The sequence below is a fragment of the Pipistrellus kuhlii genome, unplaced genomic scaffold (genome assembly GCF_014108245.1).
Source record: "Pipistrellus kuhlii isolate mPipKuh1 unplaced genomic scaffold, mPipKuh1.p scaffold_m20_p_10, whole genome shotgun sequence".
NCBI classification, from domain to species: domain Eukaryota; kingdom Metazoa; phylum Chordata; class Mammalia; order Chiroptera; family Vespertilionidae; genus Pipistrellus; species Pipistrellus kuhlii.
This window is the reverse complement of record NW_023425405.1, coordinates 56,258,177-56,284,519: the sequence shown is the minus strand read 5'-3', so window position 1 is coordinate 56,284,519 and position 26,343 is coordinate 56,258,177. Positions and strand designations below refer to the sequence as shown.

The 26,343-nt window shown below is 45.6% G+C and overlaps 1 protein-coding gene across 3 annotated transcripts in view; it reads right to left on the bottom strand.

Annotated features, from left to right (window-relative positions):
• Nucleotides 1-293: 293 nt before the first annotated feature.
• Nucleotides 294-26,343, bottom strand: part of DPY19L1 (dpy-19 like C-mannosyltransferase 1) — a 56,746-nt gene continuing 30,696 nt past the window's right edge. For 2 of the 3 annotated variants that reach the window (XM_036429881.2, XM_036429882.2), the window contains 13 exons: nt 25,931-26,008; nt 25,349-25,435; nt 23,331-23,390; nt 22,721-22,801; nt 19,014-19,115; nt 17,370-17,441; nt 15,532-15,581; nt 13,095-13,119; nt 12,130-12,249; nt 10,398-10,572; nt 9,397-9,496; nt 7,848-7,973; nt 294-2,950 (listed from right to left, as the gene is read on the bottom strand). In XM_036429881.2, coding sequence (XP_036285774.1) covers nt 2,794-2,950; nt 7,848-7,973; nt 9,397-9,496; nt 10,398-10,572; nt 12,130-12,249; nt 13,095-13,119; nt 15,532-15,581; nt 17,370-17,441; nt 19,014-19,115; nt 22,721-22,801; nt 23,331-23,390; nt 25,349-25,435; nt 25,931-26,008 — 1,233 coding nt within the window. In that variant the 3' untranslated portion in view covers nt 294-2,793. The remainder of the gene's footprint in view (nt 2,951-7,847; nt 7,974-9,396; nt 9,497-10,397; nt 10,573-12,129; nt 12,250-13,094; nt 13,120-15,531; nt 15,582-17,369; nt 17,442-19,013; nt 19,116-22,720; nt 22,802-23,330; nt 23,391-25,348; nt 25,436-25,930; nt 26,009-26,343) is intronic. The other variant, XM_036429883.2, reaches the window with a different exon arrangement.

Sequence of the window (26,343 nt, the reverse complement as noted above, 5' to 3'; positions counted from 1 at the left end):
CTTGCAGCGGCTCTGGAACGATCCCCAAAACATGGCTTTAACGAACGACTGTGTCCCTTGATGACAATGAGAAAGCCCCCTAAGTGTGTGATGCCAGAGGTACAAGAGGAGAGGGGGTAGCCCAGCACCCCCCAGGATGGAGCACCTCCGGGCCATGGCGCGGCCTCTCCCGCCAAGCAGGTGCGCTCCGCCGGCCCCGCCCTCGGTTATCCAACTGCACAGGAGGCCCAACGTGCCGCCCCCTCCCCCATCCGGGTGGAAGTGAAAATAACAATAAACAACAAAAGACTTCCTATTTTTATAATCTTTTTTATTTAACATATATAGTACATGTAAACAACCGGCATAAAAGTCATAAAAATACAACGCTCCTCTGTGACATCCCTGTTCCTGATGCAGCCTCCCCTCCCTCCTCACCCGCCCCCTCTCACTGCACTGCTTCTGCGAGCACTGCCAGGGGCTGATCTTCTCCTAGAAGCACTGCCCCGGCTTTGTGTGTTCCCCTCAGAGCATAGCTGTCTTTACCGCCTCCTTGCCCATCCTCACCTTCCTCACCCTAAAGCAAAAATATCTTTAAATGCTAAAAATAAAGTGTAAAACACTGAACTTTAATACTGTTTTGTCACATTTATGAAACCTACTGCTACGCTGTGTTGCCATAAAAAGAGATTTAGAATTTGCAGCACCGGCTGCCCCAGACATGACCGTGACAGAGACCGAGACCGAGCGGGCCACACAGCTGGACACCTGCCCGCACCATCGGCTGAAAAGCAGAACCAGAGCTGCTTGGAGCCACGTTACAAACACCGGGACCAGCAATCTCTGGAATGACACCAACGTGACCACTTCCCCTCTCCCTGCACAGGCAGCAGCTGCCATAGCGCTTAATGTGCAATCACTACATGTGACTTACCAGGAAGGAGATTCCTGGAGGGTGGGAGGAACAGAAAATAACTTTAAAAGTACCATTTTTAAAAGACTTGTAACCACTGAATACACAAAACGGCCGCCTTTGGGTGGGAAACAGCTGCAGACAGAGGACAGCGTGTCCCTCTGCCGCCCTGCACGCCCTCCTCTCGGGCTCGAGGGCACTCTTCCCATTTCTCGGGATCGTTGCAGCTTTGCTCAAATTCTACTCCTTAGTCGCAACTCCCCGGCTACTTCCCAAGAAGTAAGTCACCCAGCAAGTGGCAAAGAGGGGGGCCAAGCACCTAAAGATAGAGACAGAATGGGGGGAGAGGAAGAGGGGTTGGAAGGAGGTTCCTGGGACGCAGAAGGGGGTGGAGGCCGCACCCTCAGGTCTGCTCACAGCTAGCACGCCCTGACCTGGCTGGTCCTTGTCTGTGAGGAGGCAGAGATGACAGTGATGCTGGCTCCAGGGTGGACACCGAGACCCTCGCAGAGGACTCAAGCTCAGGGTGCTCCGGCTCACCTGCCTGTGGTTCAGAGACACTGCATGATTCACTGGGCAGTCCGCCAGAGGCGTGGTTTGCTTAGAATTTAGAATATTAAAACCGCTTCTCAGAGCTACAAGGGTTCACTGTTTTTAAAAAATCTCATTTCACACAACTTCCAGAAAACAAAAATTCATAATAGGAACTCAAAGGCGGTTTGGATATTTTTCAAAATAAAAATGAATAGGAAGAAAAATATAAAGAGGAAAGCTGAATATATTCATTCCTCACACTGAAATGGTTTTTAGAACCAAAATGGTAAGGCTTAAGGCTTTGTCTTATTAAAGACAGGCAATTTTAAAAGTAAAATATAAAACTCCATTCAATATTATTATTCATTTACTTTCTGACAGAAAAATTAGTCATGTGGTAGTATATCTTAATAGTAACAGAAAAATGACCACACACTACAGTCTATTGTTCCATTGCAAATTATGTCTACAGAAATATACATTAGTTTCTGGATGTATTACATTTGAGGTTGTTCAAAATAGTTTTTCTTAAAACTACAATTAAACATGAAAAATTTTAAAAGTGGTTTAAAGGTATTAAAATATACACATTTGAATAATACTTAAAAATGAGAAAATATACACTCGCCATTAAATATTTTTAAACCAAGAATAAGTACTTGATAAGGAACTAAATGAGTAAATACCACTTATCTGACAAAGAATGCTGGGATGGGGGAGCAGGCGGAGGGAGAGGAAACGCTCACGCCGCACTGCTGGCTGGCACAGCCATGGACCGGACCGTTAGGTCTTAGAGTCTGGATCATTAACCGGCAGGACACGCTTCGTTAACAAGAGCAACAAAGGAACGAACAGGGAGAAGGGAAGTAAACAGGTAATTTCACACAGCCACCACCACTGCAGCCCCGTCTACCCTGATGACAGGGACCCACAGGACTGAGGTGTTCCCGTGATCGCTGGCGTGTCCCAAAGACAAGAGCGAGAGGCAGACGCAAAAGCAAGGGCATAATAGTCTGTGAGCTGTGAAATCAGCCTCACAGAGCTCAGAATCACTATATTTTCATATCATCTTTGTTATCACCTGTTTATTTTGTAGACAGGTAGCTTTGCTCCTTTTAGCACAAATGTCTAAGTCAAATACAAGCACATACTCATTTGCATAGCAAATTTTAAGGGGTGCATTGAAATAGTACCCAATTCATAGTGGTATACGTACTTTTACAATCAAAATGACATTCGAATCGACCAAATAAGACATTTTCCTGTTTGAAAACAGTTGGCTATAAAAGTTTTTGGGATCTGCTTAAAAACAAAGCATGAGTTATTAGCAAAACGTTAAAACCGTGACTGTCCTCTGGAGGCCGAGGTCATTCTTCGATAACTTCTAAGACTTTGTAAACACTGTTCTGGAACACGGTGGTGAAGTGAGGCTCCGAGTCCTTCACCAGGAGGGTGCACAAGGGCGGCTTCCCGGCGTTGGCGGGGTCCTCCACATCCCAGATCTCAGGCATGCTGCAGCCGGGCCTGGAAGATGCAAGCACGGGAGCCAGTGGGGTCAGAGCGCAGGGGAAGCAGAGCACACGCTGTATTCACGCCCTCCCTCCTTTCACCTGCTCCACCTCAACTAACTGAGTTCAAAAAATCCTCTCAGAGTAACTGACAGAGTGTGCGCCGCCCTAAGCCCTCCTTAGAACAAGGGGAACACAACCAAGCTGGTGCTAACGAAACACACCTATCAAGTACATGGATGCAGTGGTGGGGAGAGAGCTGGTTACCTCTGCCTCAGCTGCTTACCAGAATGTGCATTAGGACAGTTCGCTCAGCCTCACCCCACATTTGTAAAACAGGAATACCCCTGGCTTGGCTGTGCATAAGGATTAATAAAGACACTGTATCTAGCATCGTACTCAGCACGTAGGAAGAGGTAACCTATTATATTAATTTTACAAATTTTAATTGGCAAGTTTACTTAGTTCATATTTATGCAACTTTCCATAAACTGTATTCCAGAATGAGCCAACTTCAAGAAAATGCAGTAGTGTTACGCATAATTCAATCTTGAAAGCGACATACTTATTTAAAGAACAGAAGTAAAATTGGTATTGTGTGACATTTGCCCAAATAAGATTAAGGTCTTTGAGATAACATTTATTTCAAATCTAGAATTGATAGCTTTTGCTAGGGTTCACATTTTCCTTTTTTTTTTTTTTTTTAGCTTTTGTATATTGAAGATTTTTATATTATACTGCAAAATGTCAGTCTTTTCTTTTAGAGTTTATGACTTTTGTCTTGTTTAAAGAATTCTTCCATACCACACTATCATGAACACGTACGTTGCGTATTCTCCCATGAAAGTTTTAAGTTTGCTGTGTACATTTAAACCTAGAACTCAATTGCAATTAATTTTTCTGTATGATGTGAGCTAGAGATGTGATTTTAATTTTTTCCCAGTAGCTCTTGGCCCAATTACTGTTTATTAAATCTATCCTCACATACCCACTGATCACATCACTTTCAAATCTATATTGCCCAATACTTAAAAGCACTAAAGTAATCATCGATTCAGCAAGGAATGAAAATTGGATACAAAGGGTATCTGGTGAAATGCTGTTGAGAAAGGGGATGAACAAATGGCCTCTACGTACCACTCTATAGATTTCTCATTAATCATAAAGGAAAGCTGTCTACTTAAACTGGAGTAAGGACATGCTTCAATCACGTGATGGGACTTAGCCTCACGGATGACGGAACGGAGGGATGTGCACTCCTAAGGGACACGGAATGGGAAGCGCACACGACTTCTCTGCCAAACTGAACCTAGTCCTGAGGGTCGCGGGGGCAAGCCCACGTGTGGGACATGCTACACGACACTGGCCCAGTCCCTAAAACAGAGAAGGTGAACGCAAGTTCACAATCTTCTATTCGCTTTGAGAAATTTATAAAAAACAGAAAAATAAAAGAAATTATAGAGCGCTGGCAACTGCTCATGTTTTGTCACCATTGCTTCACTTTTTTCTCAGAGAAAAAGCCATTCCCAGCAAGTCCCTCTATTCCCAATGGCAACCCTGCTCACTACCCTCCACCGGGGGCAAGCACAGTGGCAGAATGCAATCCTTTCCCTTTTCAGAGCATCTTTACTTAGAGGGAGTCAATCATCCAGAAAGTGTCAGCGTCCCCTCCCAGCCATCCTCAGAGGGGGCTGCTGCAGAGCCCGGCACATCCTGGCCAGGCCTCCGTCCTCTGGCTCACTCAGGCCGCGGAGGCACGGGCAGGTGCGTGCACTGACGCCCAGGGCCGCTTTCACACACATGAGTTGCTCGGGGCTCCTCACTGGCCAATGAAACGTGGTCCTTTCCATCTCATTACATACAGACACGCTTTACTCTTTAATTGTGGCAAGTACTCCTATGCATTCTATAACCACTCTCCCTTGGGGGATATTTAACTGTTTCCCATGTTACCACAATAAAGCCACACTTGCATCAACATTCCGTGCCTCTCTCCTTCCGCAAGCTCCGCTGCTGGAAGCAGCGCTATCACCGTGACGAAGGGCGACACGACTTTCACGTGGCCTCCGTCAAACCATCTCCACGGGAGGTTTTCCCCACACGTGTTTGGGTGCAGAGTGTTCGATGCAGTTTTGCACACCGTGGCTCCCCCCAGATTCTACAAACACTGAACACACTCGACTGGGCTCGGCTCGTGTGCCTTCTCGTTCTCTCCAGGAGCCGAGGCCAGGCTGCTAGCACACACAGGCCAATGCAGCCGAGAGTGACCTGCACAGGAAGCAGTAACACCCCGGCTCCTGAGCTCCCCTGCTCGTAGGAGGAAAGAGAAGGCAGAGCTGCCTTGGGGAGTTCTGTCTGCCCAAGTGTAACATCCCTCAGTCCCTGTGGAGTTCCCCAAGTCTCCCCAGGCCTGTCAGCTACATCTTCAAACAGCATCAGTGAAAAACTGAATAGTTTTCTCCTAAATTCATGTATTTTAATTTCATGTCAACTGTATCATTGGGACTAATGAGAAAGAAAGCAGAGAATTGAGAGCAATTAATTAAAAGCTCATCTATAACTTGCATTTGAGTGTATTTTCATATGTTATTGGAACACGGGGTGTCAAGTGTAATAAGGAATAATCAAGGCACACAATTAAGCCACTTGTAAAAGAGATGGTATAATTTAGGGCTCACCCAAGTGCCGGCATGAACCAAACACGAGGTAAATGTTAGTCCCTGTCCTTTCTTCTGGCTGTGAGCTCCCCATGCTCCGCTGGTCGGGCAGGTTGCTCTGTCCTGGCACGCAGGTGTCTCGGGCCGGCATGGCGGAGCTGGGAGCGAGGGCCCAGGCGGGGGAGAAGGAAGATCCCAATGCGGGAGGAAAGTCTGCCAAGAAACTACAGCAGCCCTCGCCATCAGTCTTTCTCCCCCGAGTCCGCTCTGAGCGCCGGTTTGCTTCCCTCTCAGAACGGAAGGCACAGTGTGCATTTTGTTTCAAGGACTAAGTCCTGAGCTGTCCTGAGCTTTATCATCAGTCTGGCTGAAATCTTGCAACAGATCGGGTGTGGGGATAACGGGTTAGAGAAAGTCACTTCCTTCGCTTCTGCCTCCCCACTTCTGCTGAGCAAACACAAGGGCAACTGAAGGTCGCCGTGGGGACGCCAGCACCCCAGCATCCACCTCTGAGTCCTGTGCTGGCAACAAGCTCTGTCTCAATGGGGCTTCACTGCTGACTGTTCAGGGTGCAGGCTAACTGCCTGACCAAATTCCTCATGTACAGACAGCAGGGCTCTGCTGGGAGTATGTGAACTACAACTGCCACGCACATCCCGGGTGCTCCCACCTCAGCACCGGCCCACACTCCTCTGCCAGGCCCAGAGAACATGAAGACTCTTGAACCAAGGTTCGTCACTAGCTTGGGTGGCGGGAGATCATGAAACATGACATTTCTGTCCCCGAGACCTACAGCTGTCTCAGGCTGGCAGAGCCTTGGAATAAGGCCAAGCACAGTGAAAATCACCATTAAAAAAAAATGGAGTGCTGCACAGTGTGGCTCAGTGGTTGAGCATTGACCTATGAACCAGGATCCACAATCAGGGCACATGTCCAGGTTAAGGGCTCAATGCCCAGTGTGGGGCATGCAGATCAAAGATTCTCTCTCATCACTGATATTTCTCTCTCTCTCTCTCCATCTCCCTTCCTCTCTGAAATCAATAAAAATGTTTTTTAAAGGAGTACTTCTGACAGCAGATGTCAGCCCCATCCAGTTATTATCGATAGAAAGACCTCATAAAAAGTGTGAGAAAAGTTTAGAATTTTTTGTCCTAAATTTATCCAAGTTAAAGATAAGTATATAAACTTCATATACATTCTTATGTTCAAAAGGACTTCAAGCATTTTCTAAAACATGACTCTAAGAACAATAATATTTTTCATAAACCCTGATTCAAGACAAGTCACTTGGGACATATTCACAGAAAAACTGTTCAATAATCAACAACTGTTGGAGTTTCCTGGTGGGCAACTTGGACAAACCGTGTCCCAGAACTGCTTTTACTCCTAAGTCCATATCTAATTGGTCTGTCTGAACACCCTTGTGTACATTGAAATACACGTGAGTAAGTATGATCAAGCCATTGATAGCACTCTCCTGACGGCTTCTGTTTAGCTAAAGAGCAGAGAGAATGAGCAACAGGAGCATTCCATAAAAATCCCCAATTTCTGAGGAGACGCTCACGTCCTTGCCCCGCCCGGAGCCAATGCTTGGTGTTCCAGCAGCACGCTGCTGTCCTCGCTGCCCAGTCACCCGGCATAGCTGCGGCCCACTGTGGACCACACTAGCTTTGAGGGTCTTACCAACTCTTGCTGCTACACCCTTAGTGAGCGGCTCTGTGAAACAGGCATTTTTTAAAACGGTAAGCCCAAGAGCATATGGGTCAGGGTAAAGTTAGCTCTTTTCCCACTCAAATAAGACGTGAAACAGCAAGAGGGAAGTTTCTATCTAAGCTGCTACTGGGAGGGCCCCTCCATCCAGGCCACGGGGTGGCAGGGACACCCAGGCCTCACCACGTCATCACAACCAGAGTCTCGGCTGTGTGGTCTCAGCCTCTGCAAGTCTTTTAGAGAAAAGACATCCAATTTGAAATAAAAGATTAAAAAATATCACAGGCAAATATTAACAATCTGGGAAATTATCAATCAGTGCCTGTCTACTGCCTTTTAAGGAAGTGTACATGTGCCAATCATTATAAAGAAACAGATTTCTGTAATGGCGAAAGGAAAAAACACCAATTCAGTTATCTTACAAATATTTCCACTTCTACTTTGCTAAGTGCTGTATCTCACCCTGACGACTGAATGAAGCGCCTGCCCAGGAGCCTGCCACCTTCCCTGGCCCCGGTCGGCAAACACGAGCTGCGGAGTACTCACTTGGATCTCCTCACGCACCACGACTCCTCCAGGATGTAGTAATTCACTTGTAACTTGACCAGTTCTCGCTTCACTTCCTCGGCGGCTTTGCGGCTATACATCGAGTACACTATTTTCGTCCTGGCTCTTTGAAGGAAAAGAATCGGGCAGAAGAGTGTGGAGATGCAAAGGCGCCAAGGAAACTGTGCCAGGAGGCTCCACACAGGAGCCCACTCAGGGTTCGGGGAGGGGGCAGAAGGGAGGGAGGAGGAGGCACCGGAGACCGGGAGAGGGGCTCCCACACGTGGGCTTTTTGTCTGTCTGCTTGGTTTTGTTCTAACGCGTCACTCCCACAGCAAGAGGGGGCGGGATGTGCTGCATAAGCACAAGCTGGGCTCTCCCGCGGCCCCAGCAGCCCTGACCCCGGAGGCCAGCGTCAGCGGCTCTCCATGCCATCCATAGGTTTGCAAAAGCTAAAATCATCCAACATACTGCTCTGGAAATCAGCTTGACAGGAATGCTTTTTTTTTTTTTTTTTTTTTTAATAATGAAAAGCTTTTTATTTATAAAATGTATATCCCACTGTTATTGCTAGGATTCACCCAGTCCCTTAGGAAAGGAATAGCTTGACCTATCCTAGAAATTGCACGAAAATGGAGTCTATTTCCTTTTCAAAAGCATACTTTTATGTTTTTAAGGAAAAAAAAAAAAACAAACAGTAAAAGACAAAACACAAAATTATCTTAACAGGTTATACTGGTGAAAACCAGAATAAAAGCCCCTTTGATTGGAATTTCATAAAAATGGGCCATCAGAAAACTTCCAGAAGCTACAGGCTAAGGCGTCCCCAGGCGCCTGAGGAGGACGAGTGATAGCAGAGTTTGGGAGCCTGACTGGGCTGACAGGCTGGGCCTCCTCGGTGCCTGGTGGGAAGGTAAGCCCGGGGTGGGCTGTACTGCCCTGTGGAGCCTCACGTTGGCAAGTAACTTAGCATCTACCTCCAGCTTCTCCCAACTCTGTGAGGCCCAGTTCACCGCACCCCTGCTGAAGCCAGTCACTGTGCGGCCCCCACCCTGTGTGTCCGGAAACCTGCCTCCCGGTCACTGTGCGGCCCCCGCCCTGTGTGTCCGGAAACCTGCCTCCCAGTCACTGTGCAGCTCCCACACTGTGTGTCCGGACACCTGCCTCCCGGTCACTGTGCGGCCCCCACCGTGTGTCCGGAAACCTGCCTCCCGGTCACTGTGCAGCTCCCGCCCTGTGTGTCCGGAAACCTGCCTCCTGGTCACTGTGCAGCTCCCACACTGTGTGTCCGGACACCTGCCTCCTGGTCACTGTGCAGCTCCCACACTGTGTGTCCGGACACCTGCCTCCTGGTCACTGTGCAGCTCCCACACTGTGTGTCCAGACACCTGCCTCCCGGTCACTGTGCGGCTCCCGCCCTGTGTGTCCAGACACCTGCCTCCCGGTCACTGTGCAGCTCCCACACTGTGTGTCCGGACACCTGCCTCCCAGTCACTGTGCGGCCCCCGCACTGTGTGTACGGAAACCTGTTTCCAGGGGAACCCTGTACCTCAAACCTGCATCTTCATAGTGCGGGTGGTTCACAACAGGCCGCAGGGCGGAGAGTTTCACACTCGCCATAGTGGGCATGGCGCCCGCAAACACCGCGTCTGCAAAGCAGGAGCCACGTCTTAGGAGGGCGCTCACCTCAAAGAAGCGGAGCCCACAGAGGCCACGTAACGGCTCAGGGCAGAGCCACAGTCAGTCCGATGGCTAATAACGAAGCAGCCGCCACCCAGCTCCCACCCAGCTCCAGGAGCCCTTTTCCTCGGAAGACAGAGCCTCACAGTCTCCCTATTGAGGGTTTTGTGTTATGTTACTGTACACGTCTTGGATAGCTTTCCTAAGAAATACGTATCAACTTGACTAAGAAACTTTTATAGCACCAAAAATTTATGAAGATGATTTCATATTCAGTCATTTGATACTCAGATGACAAAATCTCTCTCTTTAAACATAAAGATCCCATGAGTTCATTTCAAGATTATGAGTTCATTTGGCTAAGATTAAAAATTCATGAAGAAAACAAGCATAAAAATTCTTTCAAATAGTGGCATGTATAACTTTAAAAAAAAAACTGGAATTTATGGAAAATAGCAAAATTAATTAATAAAAAAATAAGCCTACCATTTCCTTTGCGAACCACTTAAGCAAGATTGACACCTTACCTGGCCCGTGTGGCTCAGTGGTTGAGCGTTGGCCTATGAACCAGAAAGTCATTGTTCAATTCCCAGTCAGGGCATATGCTAGGGTTGTGGGCTCAATCCCAGTAGGGGGCATGCAGGAGGCAGCCAAGCAATGGTTCTCTCTCATCACTGATATTTCTATCTCCCTCTCCTTCTCCCTTCCTCTCTGAAATCAATAAAAATATTTTTTAGAAAAAGACTGAAATCTCTCCTCTGGATAACCCACGAGCAGCACTGATAGAAAGAGTAAGGCTACTGGCAGTTCCTGGGGTTCAGGGTTTTGGAGTGCATGTAAAATTTGGGCAAAACACTACTTTTCTTTTACCTGGTTTGGTACTATATTTGATCCATTCTATAAGTTCTTCTTGAGGTAAATTGCTGAATTCCCCTACGATATTCCACTGGGTTTGCAGATTTGCAGAACCTTGTATCGACATTGCTGCCAACAGAGCAAAAACAACGGCGCCTGGGTGCACTTTGCAGAAGAGCCATCCGAACAGCTGAAACCAAGGCAAAGGCACAGGGCGGGCAAGTGTCAGTAGGAAGCAGCATGCTCCAACACGCACACGTTCTTCCCAGAGAACCACCTCTGCGAGGGCCCCAATAAAGCATGGGTTACTCTACGGAAAAGTTCCAGAGACAGTGACCGTGGGAATCAGAGGATTCTCCCACCACTCCTTACACTAGCGGGCAGAGATTTAAGAAGCTCTTCTCTCAACTCACTCTCTCTCCTCCCAGTCAGACAAGGCCAGGCCAGGCCACTGCAAGATGAGAATGGGGCCCCTTGTGTGAAGACTATGAGATCACAGGAGCCACAGCAGAGCACGGAGCTCGGTGCAGGGTCCTTCCCCAGGTGGCTGTGCATGGAGCACCCGCCCCAGAGGCCAGCCCAGGGTACCTAGGACCTCAGTCTCACTGTGGGGGAGAGGAGGGTCATGGAGAGATGGAGTACAGGGAAAGCTTCCAAACAGCCTCCTTCCTGCCAGGCTGGGGGGCTGCAGGGCGGGAACAGCAGTCTCCCTGCATCGACCCTGGAAAGCAGTGCCTCTCACACCCAACAATATTCGGCCTGGGAACCAGAGGCCGGCTGGTGTTTTCCTTATCCAGAGTCCACTCTCCATAACAACACGTGCCGCTACCATTCTCTCCCAAAGATGGCTTCCGAGGACAAACACGGAAAATGGTGCCTTAAGGTGTTCCACCCATTGCTCTACCCTCATCCCCAGAACGTGCTTTAGAAGCCTAGTAAATACTGCTACGTTGAAAGAGGTACTGCTGCCACACAGGGCCACCTGACTGATGCAAAGGTGACACTGTGGCCCTCGCCGGTTTGGCTTAGTGGATAGAGCATCGGCCTGAAGGGTCCCGGGTTCGATTCCAGTCAAGAGCACATGCCCAGGTTGCGAGTTCAATCCCAAGGAGGGGACATGCAGGTGGCAGCTGATCAATGATTCTCTCTCATTGTTGATGTTTCTATCTCTCTCTCCCTCTCCCTTCCTCTCTGAAATCAATTTAAAAAATTAAAAAAAAAAGTTGACTCAGTGGAAGCATAAATCTGTGACTACAGAGCAAGGAGGCAGGTATCCAGGCAAAGAAACAGCAAATACCCAGCAGGCTATTTTAAACGAGAAGCACTGAAGCTTGGCATACATCTATCTGTATGCACTTGTGGACTCAATGAAGATCCTGTAAAGCTCAATACGGAGAGAACATGTAACTTGAAAGTACTGGTCAAACAAAATCAATTGTTAGAATTCTTTATGATATGAATGTCAAAGCAAACACATTATTTCTACAGTTGAGCTCTGCTTCCCTTCAACAGCTGTAGTAATCATTCCTGAATTCACGGCACTGATGGTTGTTTGTCAAGGACTGTTCTAGAAGTTAGGAGCTAGAACATAATCAGCTTTGGCTTTGTAGGAATAATCAGTACAAAACCATGAAGAGCTTCAATGATGATCATTTAGAGAAGTCTGGGTTCTTTGTTCATTATTGTCTCTGGTCCCTCAACAAGGGCTGTGACGTCAGCGCAGCGGCTACGCCGAGCCATGCCTTACCTGTCTCGAGCAGATCAAGGAAGCCATGACACACATGTGTGGCGTCAGGAAGAGCTTTAGTCTCATAATTAAAACACCGAGGGCTGTGTACGCGACCAGCTGCAGTGCATGGTAAGCCAGCTGGAAGGAAAAGGAGAGTTTCACCCCGGCTGTTTGAGACGACGGCGTTAAAATGGTGGACATACAGAAAAGGTAGTGCTTCTTAGTAACAACATTCTCCCTTCTGAAATAAACAAGTCCCCATATTCACTGTCCAACCCTCCACTCTGTCTGAGGGCTCCAACTCCATCATGGAGGCACGCTCTGAAGCTCCCTCACACTCGCAGGCACCGGCGGGAGCGGCAGGCAGAAACTGCTGCGGTTAAGCCGCACTGTGCTGGCCCAGCCACCAGGCCAGGTGGAGCGTGCGGTGCGGCCTCACTGGCTGCCTGGCCATGCGTGTGCTGAGAGGAGAGCGCAGAGGCCATCAGAGGGCAGAAAGGGCAATTCCTGTAGCTGAGTAGGGTGGCGGGAGTTAACTAGACATGTTGTGTTGATGGTTTTGCAATGTATATACATTCCAATCATTATGTGTTGCAGCTCCAACTATAATATAATGTTACATGTCAATTATACCTCAATTTAAAAAGAAGAGAAAGAATGGGAAAACCCAGGCTGAGTCACCAGGAGCCGGGAGCAGCAGCGGTCACATCTCCGAAGCCCCGGGCAAGGCGAGCCAAGGGGAAAGCAATCTCCAATCAGCCAGACACTCCGCTGCCTCTGATGGCGCCAGAGATGGCTGCTGTCACGTGGGTGCTCACAGAGGAGAGGACCACGTGGGTTCCTACCTAACATGACAGTCACGTCTGTCCTATTCTCATCCAACACATGAGGCCTAGTCTGAAGGTGAGTAGTGACACCGACTAGTAAACTCGGAAGGTGGGACTGGGGAAAAACATCCACATAGACAAACGTTACGTCTTTACCTCTCCGTGCTCACACTGGTGGTTTCTGAAATGGGAAAAGAAAAACTGCTATTAAATCTCCGAGGAAGCACTTCTTCAATGGTTTGCATTTTTATGGTACAAATGTGAGTTTTACAGCTCCTGTAATAGTCCCTCAGGACGCATCTATGTAAAGCCGAATAACTGAAAGTGATAAACCCAAACCGGCTACAGCCCGTAAGACAGTTTACTGGGAAGAAAGGGCGATGCTGCACGGGCCGTAGGTCTGACGCCATGGACGTTCGCCAGGCCGCAGGGAGGCAGGGAGCCGGCCGCTCACCGCAGCCGCCCCGCAGAGCGGCACCAAACCCTGCCCCCACCCCGTGCTCCCTCAGCCCCCCTAAACTGTAGCTGCTACAGAGACAATCGAGGAAGCCACACAGCAGATTATTTTAGCAGCAGCTCTGGAATACAAAAGCCTCAAAACCCCATCTTTAGCTTTGCCAGCTTGAACTCCCTGAGGAGGATGTGTGCTTGAGGCTCACACTCCCCCTCTGACCCCGCCTTGTGCCCCACCTTACAGATGCCTTCATAGTCCCCAGAGCAACCTTGAACATGGGAATCCGGGCCGCCACTCCCTGCCCAAAACTCTCCACTAGGTCCTCGGTAACTAGCAGAAACTCAAATCCCTAACGCGCCGCCCACCGCCTTCCTAAGCTGGTCCCTACTTCTCATCCTTGGTCAGGTCCCTCCTGATCACCAAGCTCTAGTCATGCGAGACTCCTGCTGCTCCTGCCGGCCTACAGGAGCCCTGTCCCCACATGCGGTGCCCCCTCCTCAATCGCCTCATGTCCACTGGTGACATGAGTCACCATGCTTCCCACTGTGCCCCGTCCTCAGTCACTCCCATGTCATCTCCCTGTGTTACTGCCTCATACAAACACCGTCATGGGCTTACTAACTATCATCTCTTCCTACGAAAGGAACCCTTCAGGACAGGGTGCAAATCCATCCATGCGCGCCATGTCCCTGAGCACAGAGGACACTGGATGTGGCGTGGTGAACACGGAGGGAAATGCCCTTTGCCCCCACACAGCTTACAGGGTGGGGAGGAGGGGAAAGGCAAAGGAAGGGGATCCCGGTACTCACATCTGATACTCAATCGTCTCTCCTACCCGCTCCCTGTCTACACTGCCATCCGAGTCCGGCCCGCCCTCAAGCCCTGCCCTGCTCCAGTGACCTGCTGCCCAGTGGGCTCTGTAGGTACTGCCACAGCCAGCGGTTCTCCCAGGGCCGCTCAGGTCAGGACAGGCCGCCCTTCGCCTCCAGAGTGGCCTTCACAGCTGTGGCTTCCTGTCTTGTCATCTGTACAAACCTTGAAGCTCTTTGTGAAAAACTCCGTCTCCAATGGAGAGAAATGCTGGCATTTATACCAGAAGCCTTTCCTGCCCTGGCCCCCAGAGGCTCCAGGAATAAACACGACCACGGCCATGGCAAACGTTTCTAAATGAGAACAAAGACTGTCTCTGGGTACGGGTGACCATTTCTCTCTAGTTGGTAGAAACTCACAGGTGAGAGAATAATACAAACGACTGTGTGTGTTCAAGTTATATATATACAGTATGTAAGGATTGAAGGCATTGGCCATACAGAAGAGCCAGGCTAAGGGGCCAGGGGCAGGGCAGGTATGGACTCAGCACGACCACTGCCAAACCACAGAGGCAGGGAACCACTGCCTGTTCAGGGGCAGAAAGGGAAATGAGAATTCATTTTTCTCTCAGTTGCCAGTTTGTGTCCTTCACTCGTTTTGTAATAGATTTTTATCATTTTTCTTATTAATTTACTGAAATTCTTTAAATAAGATGGCCCCTAGTCCTTCGTCATATATTACAAATACTTTCCCCAACTTGTCTTTTTTTTTTTTTTTTTTTTTTTAAACGATGCTTATAATATCTCGCCAAACGCAGGTATGTATCTGGTCAACCCTGTCATCTTTTCTTCTAGCTTATAGTTTTTATGTCAGACTTAACAAGGCTTTTCTAATCCTAAAATTAGAAATAAAAATTCTCGGTTACTTTTGAGGTTTCATTTTCCCCCCTGAATCTTTTTTCCATTTGAAATGTATTTTTGCATAAAAAGTGCAGTGTGGATCCCGTTTCATATTTCCCTGCCCTTCTCTGGTCCTGAAACCATCGACAGAATCCTATTTTCCCTGCTGAACAAAGCACCACGCTGTGTCCCTCAGGCACAGACCGTGAGCAGGTCCTGTCGGCCTGGGCGGGGCGGGGCCTGGAGTGTGGACAGGGATGTGCTGGGCTCTGCACACACGTAACAAATAACGAGGAAAGCGAAGAGGGGATGACAACCAGGGAAACAACGATTAGCAAATGTCGGTATACAACACAGAACTATGCACTTAACACACTGTATTTACTTTATAATAAATAGAGGAAGTATAACATTACTAATATTTATTTACCTTAGTTGTGTCTGTGGTTTAGATAAGACACCCCACATGTCACTAATGATCTGCAAAAAGATTTCAAACACTTCAGAATAGCTGTTTGGGGAAAAGCAGAATTTTAACTCAAGTGTCTTCTGAACTTTCAAACTTTTACTTAAATAAAAGTGTGAAGAGAAGAGATAACTCAGAAAGTAATAATTCCGACGACACAACGTTGTATCTGCAGAGTTCTGGAGCAGACAATCGGGCAGGCGGTCCCGGGTCCTCGTTTCTCAGGTGGAGGAAGCGGGCTCCCGGGAGGAGAGGGGCGGAGCCTTCCCTGGGTCTGCAAACCAGCCCTCTGGCTCCCGATTCACACGCGGTGACTTCTTCCCTCCGGCCACCCCGTCTCAGACACCGAGACTGAGAACAGCCTTTTCAGGCTGAGCAGTCCCTGGGCGGCCCTGTGACCGGCAATGCCATCCCCGCAGATGTCCTCCGGGCCCCCCTAACCGCTAACCGGGTTAACCCAGCTCCGGAAGAGCCACCGGCTGCTCCCGAGTCTGCAACACTCTCCTAATCACTTTGGATCAGTTCTGGTCAAAGGTCCTGCCTCCTGGAGTTGGCCATAATTCTAAGGAGCCAAATGAATGTAATCTGATTTCCAAGTGGCAGGCTTTTAAATATGGGAAATACTGAACTTCTTTCCAGTCGAATCTTCCTTCTTAAATCAAACATCCCCACTTCCTTGACCCAAACTAAGTCTCTGTTGCCTGCAGCCACCAAGATGGTGTCTGTTCCATGCCCTCTGAGTTGCCAGCATCTAGTGTTTTTTACTTCCTTCTGGGTGCAGACCCACATAAAGTGTGCAAAAGTGCAAAGGAGGCAGAGCCTGGCCGACAGCAGCACTGACGGACCTAAGCTGATCAGACTGGCCTGGGCTGTGAGGCTCCAAGCTGGATCCCGCACAGGCTGCTGGGGAGGAAGGTGTGGGTTCCCTCCCCGCTGCCCTAGCTTTCCCGTGGATTGCGGTGAGGCAGGGAGCAACCTCTCAGATCTTTTGATTCCACATCTGTCCAAATGGGCAACCCACAGGGCTGTCAAATAACCAGCTGAAATAATGCACTTGATGTGTTTTGGGGAAGTGCCAGTATATAATGTGACCGACAATTATAATGCAGAATATCCTACAAATATGCAACATTGTATTAAACAGACCTTATTAGCTACAGATCAGAAAACTGTCAGGGTCTATCACCTGTTATTCTATTACAGGTCAATCTCAATTCATTCTCTTAAAATGCCTACGGTTAACTCCACCAACTCTTAAAGAAAAAAGAGAGGCCATCACACCCGCTCTTTGCTAAAATTGCAACTTCCCTGACCTATATCTGGGCTTAAAGTTTCAATATCAAAGCCAAGCTGGGAGTCTAACCATTTTATTGAGTTTAATAATATATAGGTACTATTCTATTTTTCCTTTTGATTAATAATAAATTCAATCCAGGAGTTAGTGAACACTGTGCAGATGACTCACAAAGGCACATGTGAAAGATTAGGGAGCTACTGCATAAGAGTTAAAGCAAGTTGGTAATAATTTACACTGGCGGAAACCACTGTATCTGGGTCAATAAGGCCTCTTTGATCTTGTCTTTCAAATACATGCCTGTCAAGCCTGAGCCACCTTTTCCTCGGGTCTATTTTGAGCAGGCAGACAGCGGGATGTTTTAAGGGTTATTAATGTTCCTCCGAGGCGAATAGTAAGAAATAGTGACTGTTTCACTAAGTCCATGTGCTGGAGTAACATGTAGCCAGCACACACGCCTCCTCAGAGGAACTGGTAAGGGCTTTGCAGCAAGAAAGAGCGGACGTACCTTTCTGACAATCGCAGCAAACACCACGAGGACCACAGGAAGCAGCAGCGTCTTCGTGTACCTCAGTGGAGTCTGAAATGCACAGGGATGCTTTGTCAGAAGAAAGTGTTATTGTGAACAGACAAAATTTCATTTCGAATAATGAACTAAGTGAAGGGAAACATGAGCATGCACCCAGCGAGGGTCCAATCTAACCACAGACTCCTGTTATACAAATGAAGATGCGTTTCCATAGAAACAAATTTCCCCAAAGTGTTGAGTTGAAAACACTAACAGATCCTCACACGTGAGCGTGTGAAATGTGATGAGGGAGATGACTGTTCGCCCTTCACACCAGTTCCCCTAACGCCTGGGCCCGCCTGACATTCACCTGCAGCCAGCACGACTCCTTCAAGGGCCCGGGCCTTCCTGTGCTTTTTGTGGGGACCTGGGCCAGGCCCAGCTCAGCAGCTGAGCATGGACTTATGAATGAACCAGGAGGTCACAGTTTGATTCCAGGTCAGGGCACATGCCCAGGTTTCTGGCCTGATCCCCAATAGCGGGTGTGCAGGAGGCAGCCAATCAATGATTCTTTCTCATCATTGATGTTTCTGTCTCTCTCTCCCTCTCCTTTCCTCTCTCTGAAATTAATAAAAATGTATTTTAAGAAATAAAACCTTAATCATGATCCTATCTCTCTTTGTCTCACACACACACACACACACACACACACACACACACACACACTGACCAATATTTACAAGAAGAATAAAGCATGTTGGCATTTCCTTTATAACAGATTTTAAAAACTACTGGAAAACTTCACTAACAGCCTGGCACATTGCAATCCTATACACCTCTCGATAATTTGAGGTCACAGTCTTAAACAGTCCTGAACTTGAAATTTCTAAATCGCAATTGATTTGCTTGTCACCAACACTTTCCCTCACAAGAAATTCTATACTATTTTAAAAAAGAAACATGTTTCGTAGATAATAAAATATCATAAATCAGGGCCACATGGGTGGTATAAAAAGACACAAATATATGCATGTTTGTTGAACCAAACCAGCTCACAAGGTACTGCAAATACTGTTTTCTATAAAATACCATTAAGACAGCAAAGTGCTTTGCTGTGCGTGTCTTCTGTCTGCAGCATGCTGCTCATGCCCAGAGCTATGGAACCGGAAGGGAGTCCTCTGTTCCAGAACATGAGGCCACACTGCAGGTTTGTCTTTCAATCCGCCACTCTCTGCTTTCCTCCAAACATCTCAGTGGAGTTTTAACAGAAAACTGATGTGGGATAAGAAACTTGTAACGATAGTATTCAAAGCAATGTGATCATTCCAACCAGCACCACAGAGTGAGTGCAGTGCGGGAGCCTGAGATCCTGGACGGCGCTGTGCCTGGCAGGGGTGGCTGGAAGGAAGACTGTTTCCTCACCAGCTGCCGTCTGGGTGCAGGCTCTGCACTGTGAGGTGAGAGAGGACCCAGAGTCCGGGGAGCCGCACCAATGTCACAAGAACAGCTGCCTCTAAGCTGCCAGGTTTGCCTTTTCCTTCAAACTCAGATAACAGCACAGGGCAGAGCCTAAACCATAGGAATCCCCTTTCTGACAGACGAGGGAGCCACACCTTAAGGGGAAGACGAGGAACCCTGTCTTACCTCCTTCTCCATGAAGTCAAACTCCGCTGCGCACGTATACAGCAGCGTGTCGAAATCCTTGTAGCTGAAGAATTTTGATGTTAGTAAGTTGCCAATATGAGCCTAGTAAGGAATGAAACGAGGTGCCGTTAGATTAGGCCATTTATTGTAATAATTCACTTCATTCCTAAAAGTACCTGGAAGTAGTTGTCACTACATGATAGAGCTTCCTATTCCTATACAGTGAGCTTTGGTGAAACAACAAAGCACTGTACCCCCAATTGCCCAGTTCCCTCTTCTTTCACTGACAAATTAAAGCTCCAACAATCCCCTGCTTCCAAAGTCAATCATCCGCACACCCAAGCCTTTTCCCCTGGGTTTCCCTGCTCAGTGAGTTAACCCTGGTGCCCTACACTGCACACCACTGCCTGGTAACACACAGACACCCCGCCACCCATCAACGGACAGCATGGACACAGCAAAGGAAATGACACATCAACTCAGCTTTCTGAGAAGGACCGGAGACTTTCTACAAGAAGCAGGAGGCGGGCAGGCTGGGAATAACTGCGCTTTTCGACCGACAATCGACATCTGTGTAACCTTCATGTTACCAAGTGCTCCTGCCCACCTCCCTCCCCTCCGAAAAGCCATGCGAGAAAAGTAGGTTACTTTCACTTAAATGAGACATTTGCCAAACTTCCAATTCATTATTGTCTTAAAAAGGGGTAACAAAGAAAAGGGGGGAAATGACCTATAAAATAAAGCCTAACTGAGATCCTCTGTGGTGTCCAGACGGCGGGGGTCAGGGTGAGTAGGAACTGAGGGTGCTGGGGCATGCTCAATTATTTCACAGCACTTTCTTGTGCTGGAGAAGAAATGGGTGCTGATGACTTTGAGAAATCAACAGGAGAACAAATAGCACCTAAAACAGCCTAAGAAAACCGTGTGTCCAATGAAAAACAGAGAACATCTAAAGAGTAAGAAAAAATAGTTGGTAAATCTCAAATAAAATGCAAGCAATAGGCCCAGCTGTAATGATAATTGTCTGCCACAGAAATAAAGAGCTTACATCACTAATTAAAGAACAGCTGCTCAATTGGGCTTAAGGGGGAAATAATCCCATGTTATATTGTCTATGCAAGACATACTTAAACCAACGTCTGCGGGAACGTTGGACAGAGAAGAGAACAAGCCATGCCAGAGACTGAACCAAAGAAGCCTAGGCCAGCAACCTGATATCTCACAAAACTGAATGCAAGCAAGACTGTATGGAAGAGAGTGGCTAATACCACACACTGACGAAATGAATAGCAAAGCACGATCACACGAACATAAGCATGTTTACATTTAACTTTATAGACTCAATTTGTATAAAAGAAAACAACCACCTGGCTGGTGTGGCTCAATGGTTGAGCATCAACCTATGAGTCAGGAGGTTACAGTCGATGCCCGGTCAGGGCACATGTACCCCAGGTTGCAGGCTTGATCCCCAGTAGTGGGCCTGCAGGAGGCAGCTGATCAATAGCTCTCTCTCATCATTGATGTTTCTGTCTCTCCTCCCTTCCCTTCTGTCATCAATAAAAACGTATTTTTTAAAAAACTAAAAACTGTAGAGGAAATAGGTAAATGGACTGTGTTCACTAGAAATGTTAAATATTTCCATCTAAGATAGAAAAAGCAGACAAACGTTAATATAAAATCTGAATAATACTATTAATAAGCACACAAACATAAAATACTAACTTCACAACGAGAGAATACATGTTATCCTTGCACAAAAGTAAAATGTTTTCAAAAAAGTTCACATGGTATGCCGCAATAAATTTCAGTCATATAGTACTAATTGTATTTTTTATCATAAATACAATAAAATCGGAAAATGATAACTATAAAAGGCTTTAAAAATCCTGTTGGCTAGAAATTAAATAACATAAAACTTAACCTTAAGGTTAAAAAGAAAATCATAAAAGAGTTCATTGTAAGAGACACAGAAAAAGTACTGCTTGTGTGGAAATTTATAGCTTTAATGCATTTATTGAAAAATAAGAGAGGCTGAAAACGAAGGAGTCACACACTTTCCCTCAAGCATCAGGAAAAGCTCCAGAGCAAGCCCACAGCAGCGAGAGGATGATGGACGTGGTGACGAAGGGAAACACAACAAAGTCGAGGAGGTGGTGCTTGGAAATATTAATACCTAATGTCAATTCCAATTCCAAATAAGGAATCTGAATAAAACAGAAAAGACCACTTCACACACATGCAAAACTTCAACCTGAATGAACACCTTGGTCTGCCTTCCCCCGTGAGGCGGCAAATTCCACAAACCTAGGACTTGGGCTCTCTCACTTTTCTTCCTGCTCACTGTCCCCATCCTGGCGACTCAATCACCTTCTGCTCCCACCCCCCAGCTGGCTGCTAGGAGCCTCCCTGACTGCTGTGTCTCAGTGCTGGTGCAGCCACACTGTGTCCCTGCAGCCACCCTGTGTCTCCCGCAGCCACACTGTGTCCCTGCAGCCACACTGTGTCTCCCGCAGCCACAGTGTCTCCTGTAGCCACACTGTGCTGTAGCCACAAGGATTTGCTCCTCTTTCCCACCAGACCATGTCTTATTAGCTTTGTGTCTCAAGGGTGCACTCTCCTGCCAGCCACACAGCAGGTACATATTGTGCATGAACACATTTTAGACTACAGTGTCATACTTTTAAAAATCTTTCTGGAGGTTCTAGACCACCCATTAATAGCCTAATTGTTTTCAATCTTTCTTCAGCAAAAAATTCCCTTGATCACATGAACCTGTATCCATGTACAATGGGTAAGAGCTGAAAGCTACACTGCCCGGTGAAGGGGGCCGGGCAAGGGGACTGGGAAGTGATGGGCCCCAGGACTTCACAGAACCCAGTTCCAGAACCATAGACAAAGGATGGCCAATAAAATAAAGAAAATGTGTGGCTTGCTTTTACTCTTTCCATGTTGGTTCTTGTGTTTGTTCTTTTTAAATTTAATTTAATTTGCTTACTAAATAGCAAAGTAAAATAGCCAAAGCAAAATTATGATATGAAGGGTCCTTAATTTATGTTATAAAGCAAAATTCTCCTTTTAATTTCTCTCCTACCCAAAAAAAAAAAAAAAAAAAAAAAAAAAAACAGAACGACAAAAACTTCACTTAATAAAACTAACTTGGAAAAAATTATATATAAAGGCTCAAAAATAAACTTCTCACCGAGGGGGAGGAAAGAAAAGACTCTATAATATGACCAACTGGTGAAGATGCTCCGAAGACAGCGTCTTCACTGTGACAGAGGGGACTGCAGAGAAACCAGTGAGAAACCAGGACTCACTGACCTCAGGACGTGAGCACACGTCTCTGGAGCTTTCTCGCCTGAACATTTTATAATTTGGGCGGGAGCTGGGAGGAGGGGATTAGCAGGGGGGGAGATGGGGGGCATCTGCAATATTCTCAACAATAAAGGTAAATTTTAAAAATTATTATCTTTGTGATATCGAAAGACCAATATAACAATTCTATTGAGACATTAATTGTAAAGAATATAGATTATACATAGTCACATTTACCTCCTACTATGGTATAATAAATAAATAAAATAAAGATGAATAGACTTCATCCTGGGAGCTGGTTTAAATGGTGGCATTTTAATAAGCCAAGTGATTTGTTTTTAGCCTGTTTGATTCTTTTCAAGTCTTTCAAGTTGAAGCGAAAATGCACTTACATCATCTGCAATGCCAAAGATTTTAGATGTCAGATACTTGAGTATGACAGTTCCAAATAACCAACAACATCCTTGGATGACCTACAGAAGAAAAACACAACAAAACAAAGACTAGCTGATGCTTTACATAGCCATTCAGAGATAGCTCAGGAAGAAAAAATGCTTTAATCACACGCTAAATAAATAACTGCATCCAAGAGAAAAAAAAATTTTTTTAAATGCACCTTAAATTAAAATAATGATCCTCTAAAATCCAGGAGCGATCACTAAAAATATAAATGTATAACTTATTATAAAAAGTAATATACTATACAGAAGATTTATACAGCAATTGCAGTTAAAGTCCCCCTCAACAGTTTCTTATACATGCACCACTCCTTAGGAAAAAAATGGACAATAAATACAACTGGAATTCTTTAACTACCTATCAAATATTAACCTTAAATTGGGTCATGAGAGGGCAATTTAGTACATGAAATTGAGCCCTAATGTGTAATAAAACTGTTAGATCGCCTGTATTGCATACATGATTTCTTTAAAAGTAAAACATAAAACCAATGGCATATTTTAGAGAGGGAAAACATATGCATTGAAATAGATTGATTCTTACCCATAAACTAAGTTCAGATACATTTATTTTGAGGAAATGTGGTTTCATTGCCAGCACACCCTGCATGGAGAAAATAACACAGCATACAGTGAATACTTATAAATCCAAGTGCCAGAAAATACTTCTCAATAATAAGATTCTCAAGCCTCTAAAATCCAGCACACTGTCAGTGTTCCACATAGCATCACCACAAGCTCACCGACTTCAAGAACTAGCCCGTTTTAACCAAAGCAGATTAGGTCAGTTAGCGCCTTTGTAAAGAATCACCGTGTATTAATTTTTATGAGTGATTTTATATCTCTGACTCACCTAAGAATCAAGAAGTGTAAAATAAATTTAGAATTTCAGACAGATGCCTTACAGTCATAAGATTTTTCTTAAGTTAAATATTATTAATTCTTAGGATAAACATGTCCATGTATATGACAAACTCCAAAAATAGAATATCCTATCATGATCTAAATCTCCTTCAAACTTGGCAAAAATAAGGTTAGAGATCAGAACATAAATGCATGAACCAAATTCAATCTTTTCACAAGTTTCTGAATATCTGCAAACACAAAAAGATGCTAAGATTCACGTTTCAAAGTGATAACTATAAATAAAAATAGGCAAATGTTTGTTTATGCTTAAATATGCAAAAACATGCTATGTTCTGTAACTGTTAGCATCACATGTTTTTATACAAAAATATGAAATATCTATACATAAATACGCATCATTCATACCTACGACACACCTCAATGTCGAGCACCTAGTAGGAGAGCTGACACACTGCAGGTGCTCAACAGAACGAAGAGCAGTTCCCTGCAAATGTGCAGGTTAGAGGTCACTGGCATGCAATCTTCCATTCAATGGCTCCCCTGGGCACAAGTGCCAAGAGCCATGTACTTTAGCCTGAGTGACAGCGGGACTTGCCCATGAACACATGTAAAATGAGAACTGAGCACGTTTTCACATTTCCTAATTACATACACAATTCACTAACTATAAGAACTATCATTAATTTCAGAGCATAACTACTAAGTTAATGAGTTTTCTTGGTCCTTGTTGGAAAACAGCATCACCTCATGCTAATTGCTACTTTCTGTGACTAAGTATACCGAGGTCACACAACCTGAAAGGGTGTTGGTCCAGACTGGGGAGAAGCAAATCCTTAATTGGGAAATAAGATCTTAAATAAATGTTACTTATAAAATGGGACAAAGAAATAGGAGGTTCCAAATTTGCTAATGGGTCCTAGAAATCAAGAAAGCCAAAATGCCCTGAACCTTAAATGATTATTCAAAAAGTAGAACACATTTCATTTAAGACAGAACAGTATGTGCTGGTCTTCCAGAAACCTACCTAGACTAAACAGGAACAATTTCTTTCTTCTTAGGGTTACAAAACTCAGTACTGGGGAAACCCGTTGATTAAAAAAAAGGCATAAGCCCTCTGAAGTCCTTCCATTCAGGAAAGTTTATATTTAGAAAGTCATCTGACCAAAGTGGCAGAGAAGTTAGGTGGCCTTTCCCTGTTTTCTCTGATTCCCCACCACAGTGTCCTGACCATGTAAACCTGTAGTGATCTAGCAAACTCCAACAGAATTACCACCTGACTTAAACTACCCAACTCTCTCATACAAGTCAGCACGGGGAAACCCTAACACCCAAGGCCTCGAGCCTCTGATCCCATGGAACAGGAGGAGAGACTGCTGGGAGAAGCCACGGGCAGGAAAGGGGGTCAGAGTGTAGAGCAGGAATCGCGTAAAAACCAGAAAGAGAAGAGGACAACAGGTCCCTAAGCTGGGACCAAAGCTTAGGTGACAGAAAAGATGAGGTAGGAGGAAGGGTACATTAGACATGAGGAAAGTGCCAGGCTTTCCAATAGCAACCTCTGTTGTGTGGGTATTCTATGCACACAGATGCATTCACTGAGATGCTTCTTAGAGAAAAGCCCTCACAAATCCCGAGCCGGTGATAAAGAAACTGATACCCCTTAATTTCAAAACAGCCATGTACTTACAGAACACTTACCCAAATAATCACCAAAGAGGAAGCATAATAAGAAGTTAATAACATTGAGTTTCCAAACATCAAAACAAAACAAAGTGCAAGAGAAATCTGGAAAAATCCAAGAAAAATATAATTAATACACATAAAACAAAATAAAGTTTTATTATTATTCTGGAAATTGCACATGCCCACAATAAACAAAATTCAAGCTGTTCAAAAGGGAACACAGCCCAGGTGCAATGCCACACTTCAAACCTGAAAGGTCACTAGACAGGCAGTACTCAGCAAGTGAACACCCCTCATCATTTTAATAGAGGCCCAGGATAATTAAGCATTCTGTGCTTCTCTTTCATGAATTATCCCTCTTACAGATGACGTGTAAATCAGTCACAGACTCAAATCAGAAATATGACCCAACTTAAAACTCCTGGGTGGCCTATTTAAAACAGGTCCGTAAATTATGTCATAGTTTTTGAAGGACACTTGTTTTAGTTATGGAATCATGGAACGACCAGTTTTAACCATAAACAAATCAAATAATAATCAGGAGTTTGTTTTGAGGTCAAACTCAAGGGGGAAAAAAACAAATTTAAGAACCATTACCATATGTATATAAATGATCTTCTGTAATTTGCATATATCAATGTATCCCACAACATATACTGTGAATAATGAGGCAATCTGAAATTGAATAAAAATTAAGTCAAAAATAAAAATTATATATACAATGAATATATACAATGAGTGAAAATTATATATGCAATTCAGGTTTCAAATTGATTTATATTTATTATTGAAAGTAAGTTCTTTATTTTCCCTCTTATCTATCAATTTATTATTGAACTAGAGGCCTGGTGCATGAAATTCGTGCACCAGAGGCAAGGTGTCCCCTAAGCCCAGTCTGTACCCTCCCCAATCTGGGACCCCTTGGGTGTTGTCTGACTGCCAGTTTAAACCAGCAGTCGGACATCCCTCTCACAATCCTGGAGCACTGGCTCCTAATCATTCATCTGCCT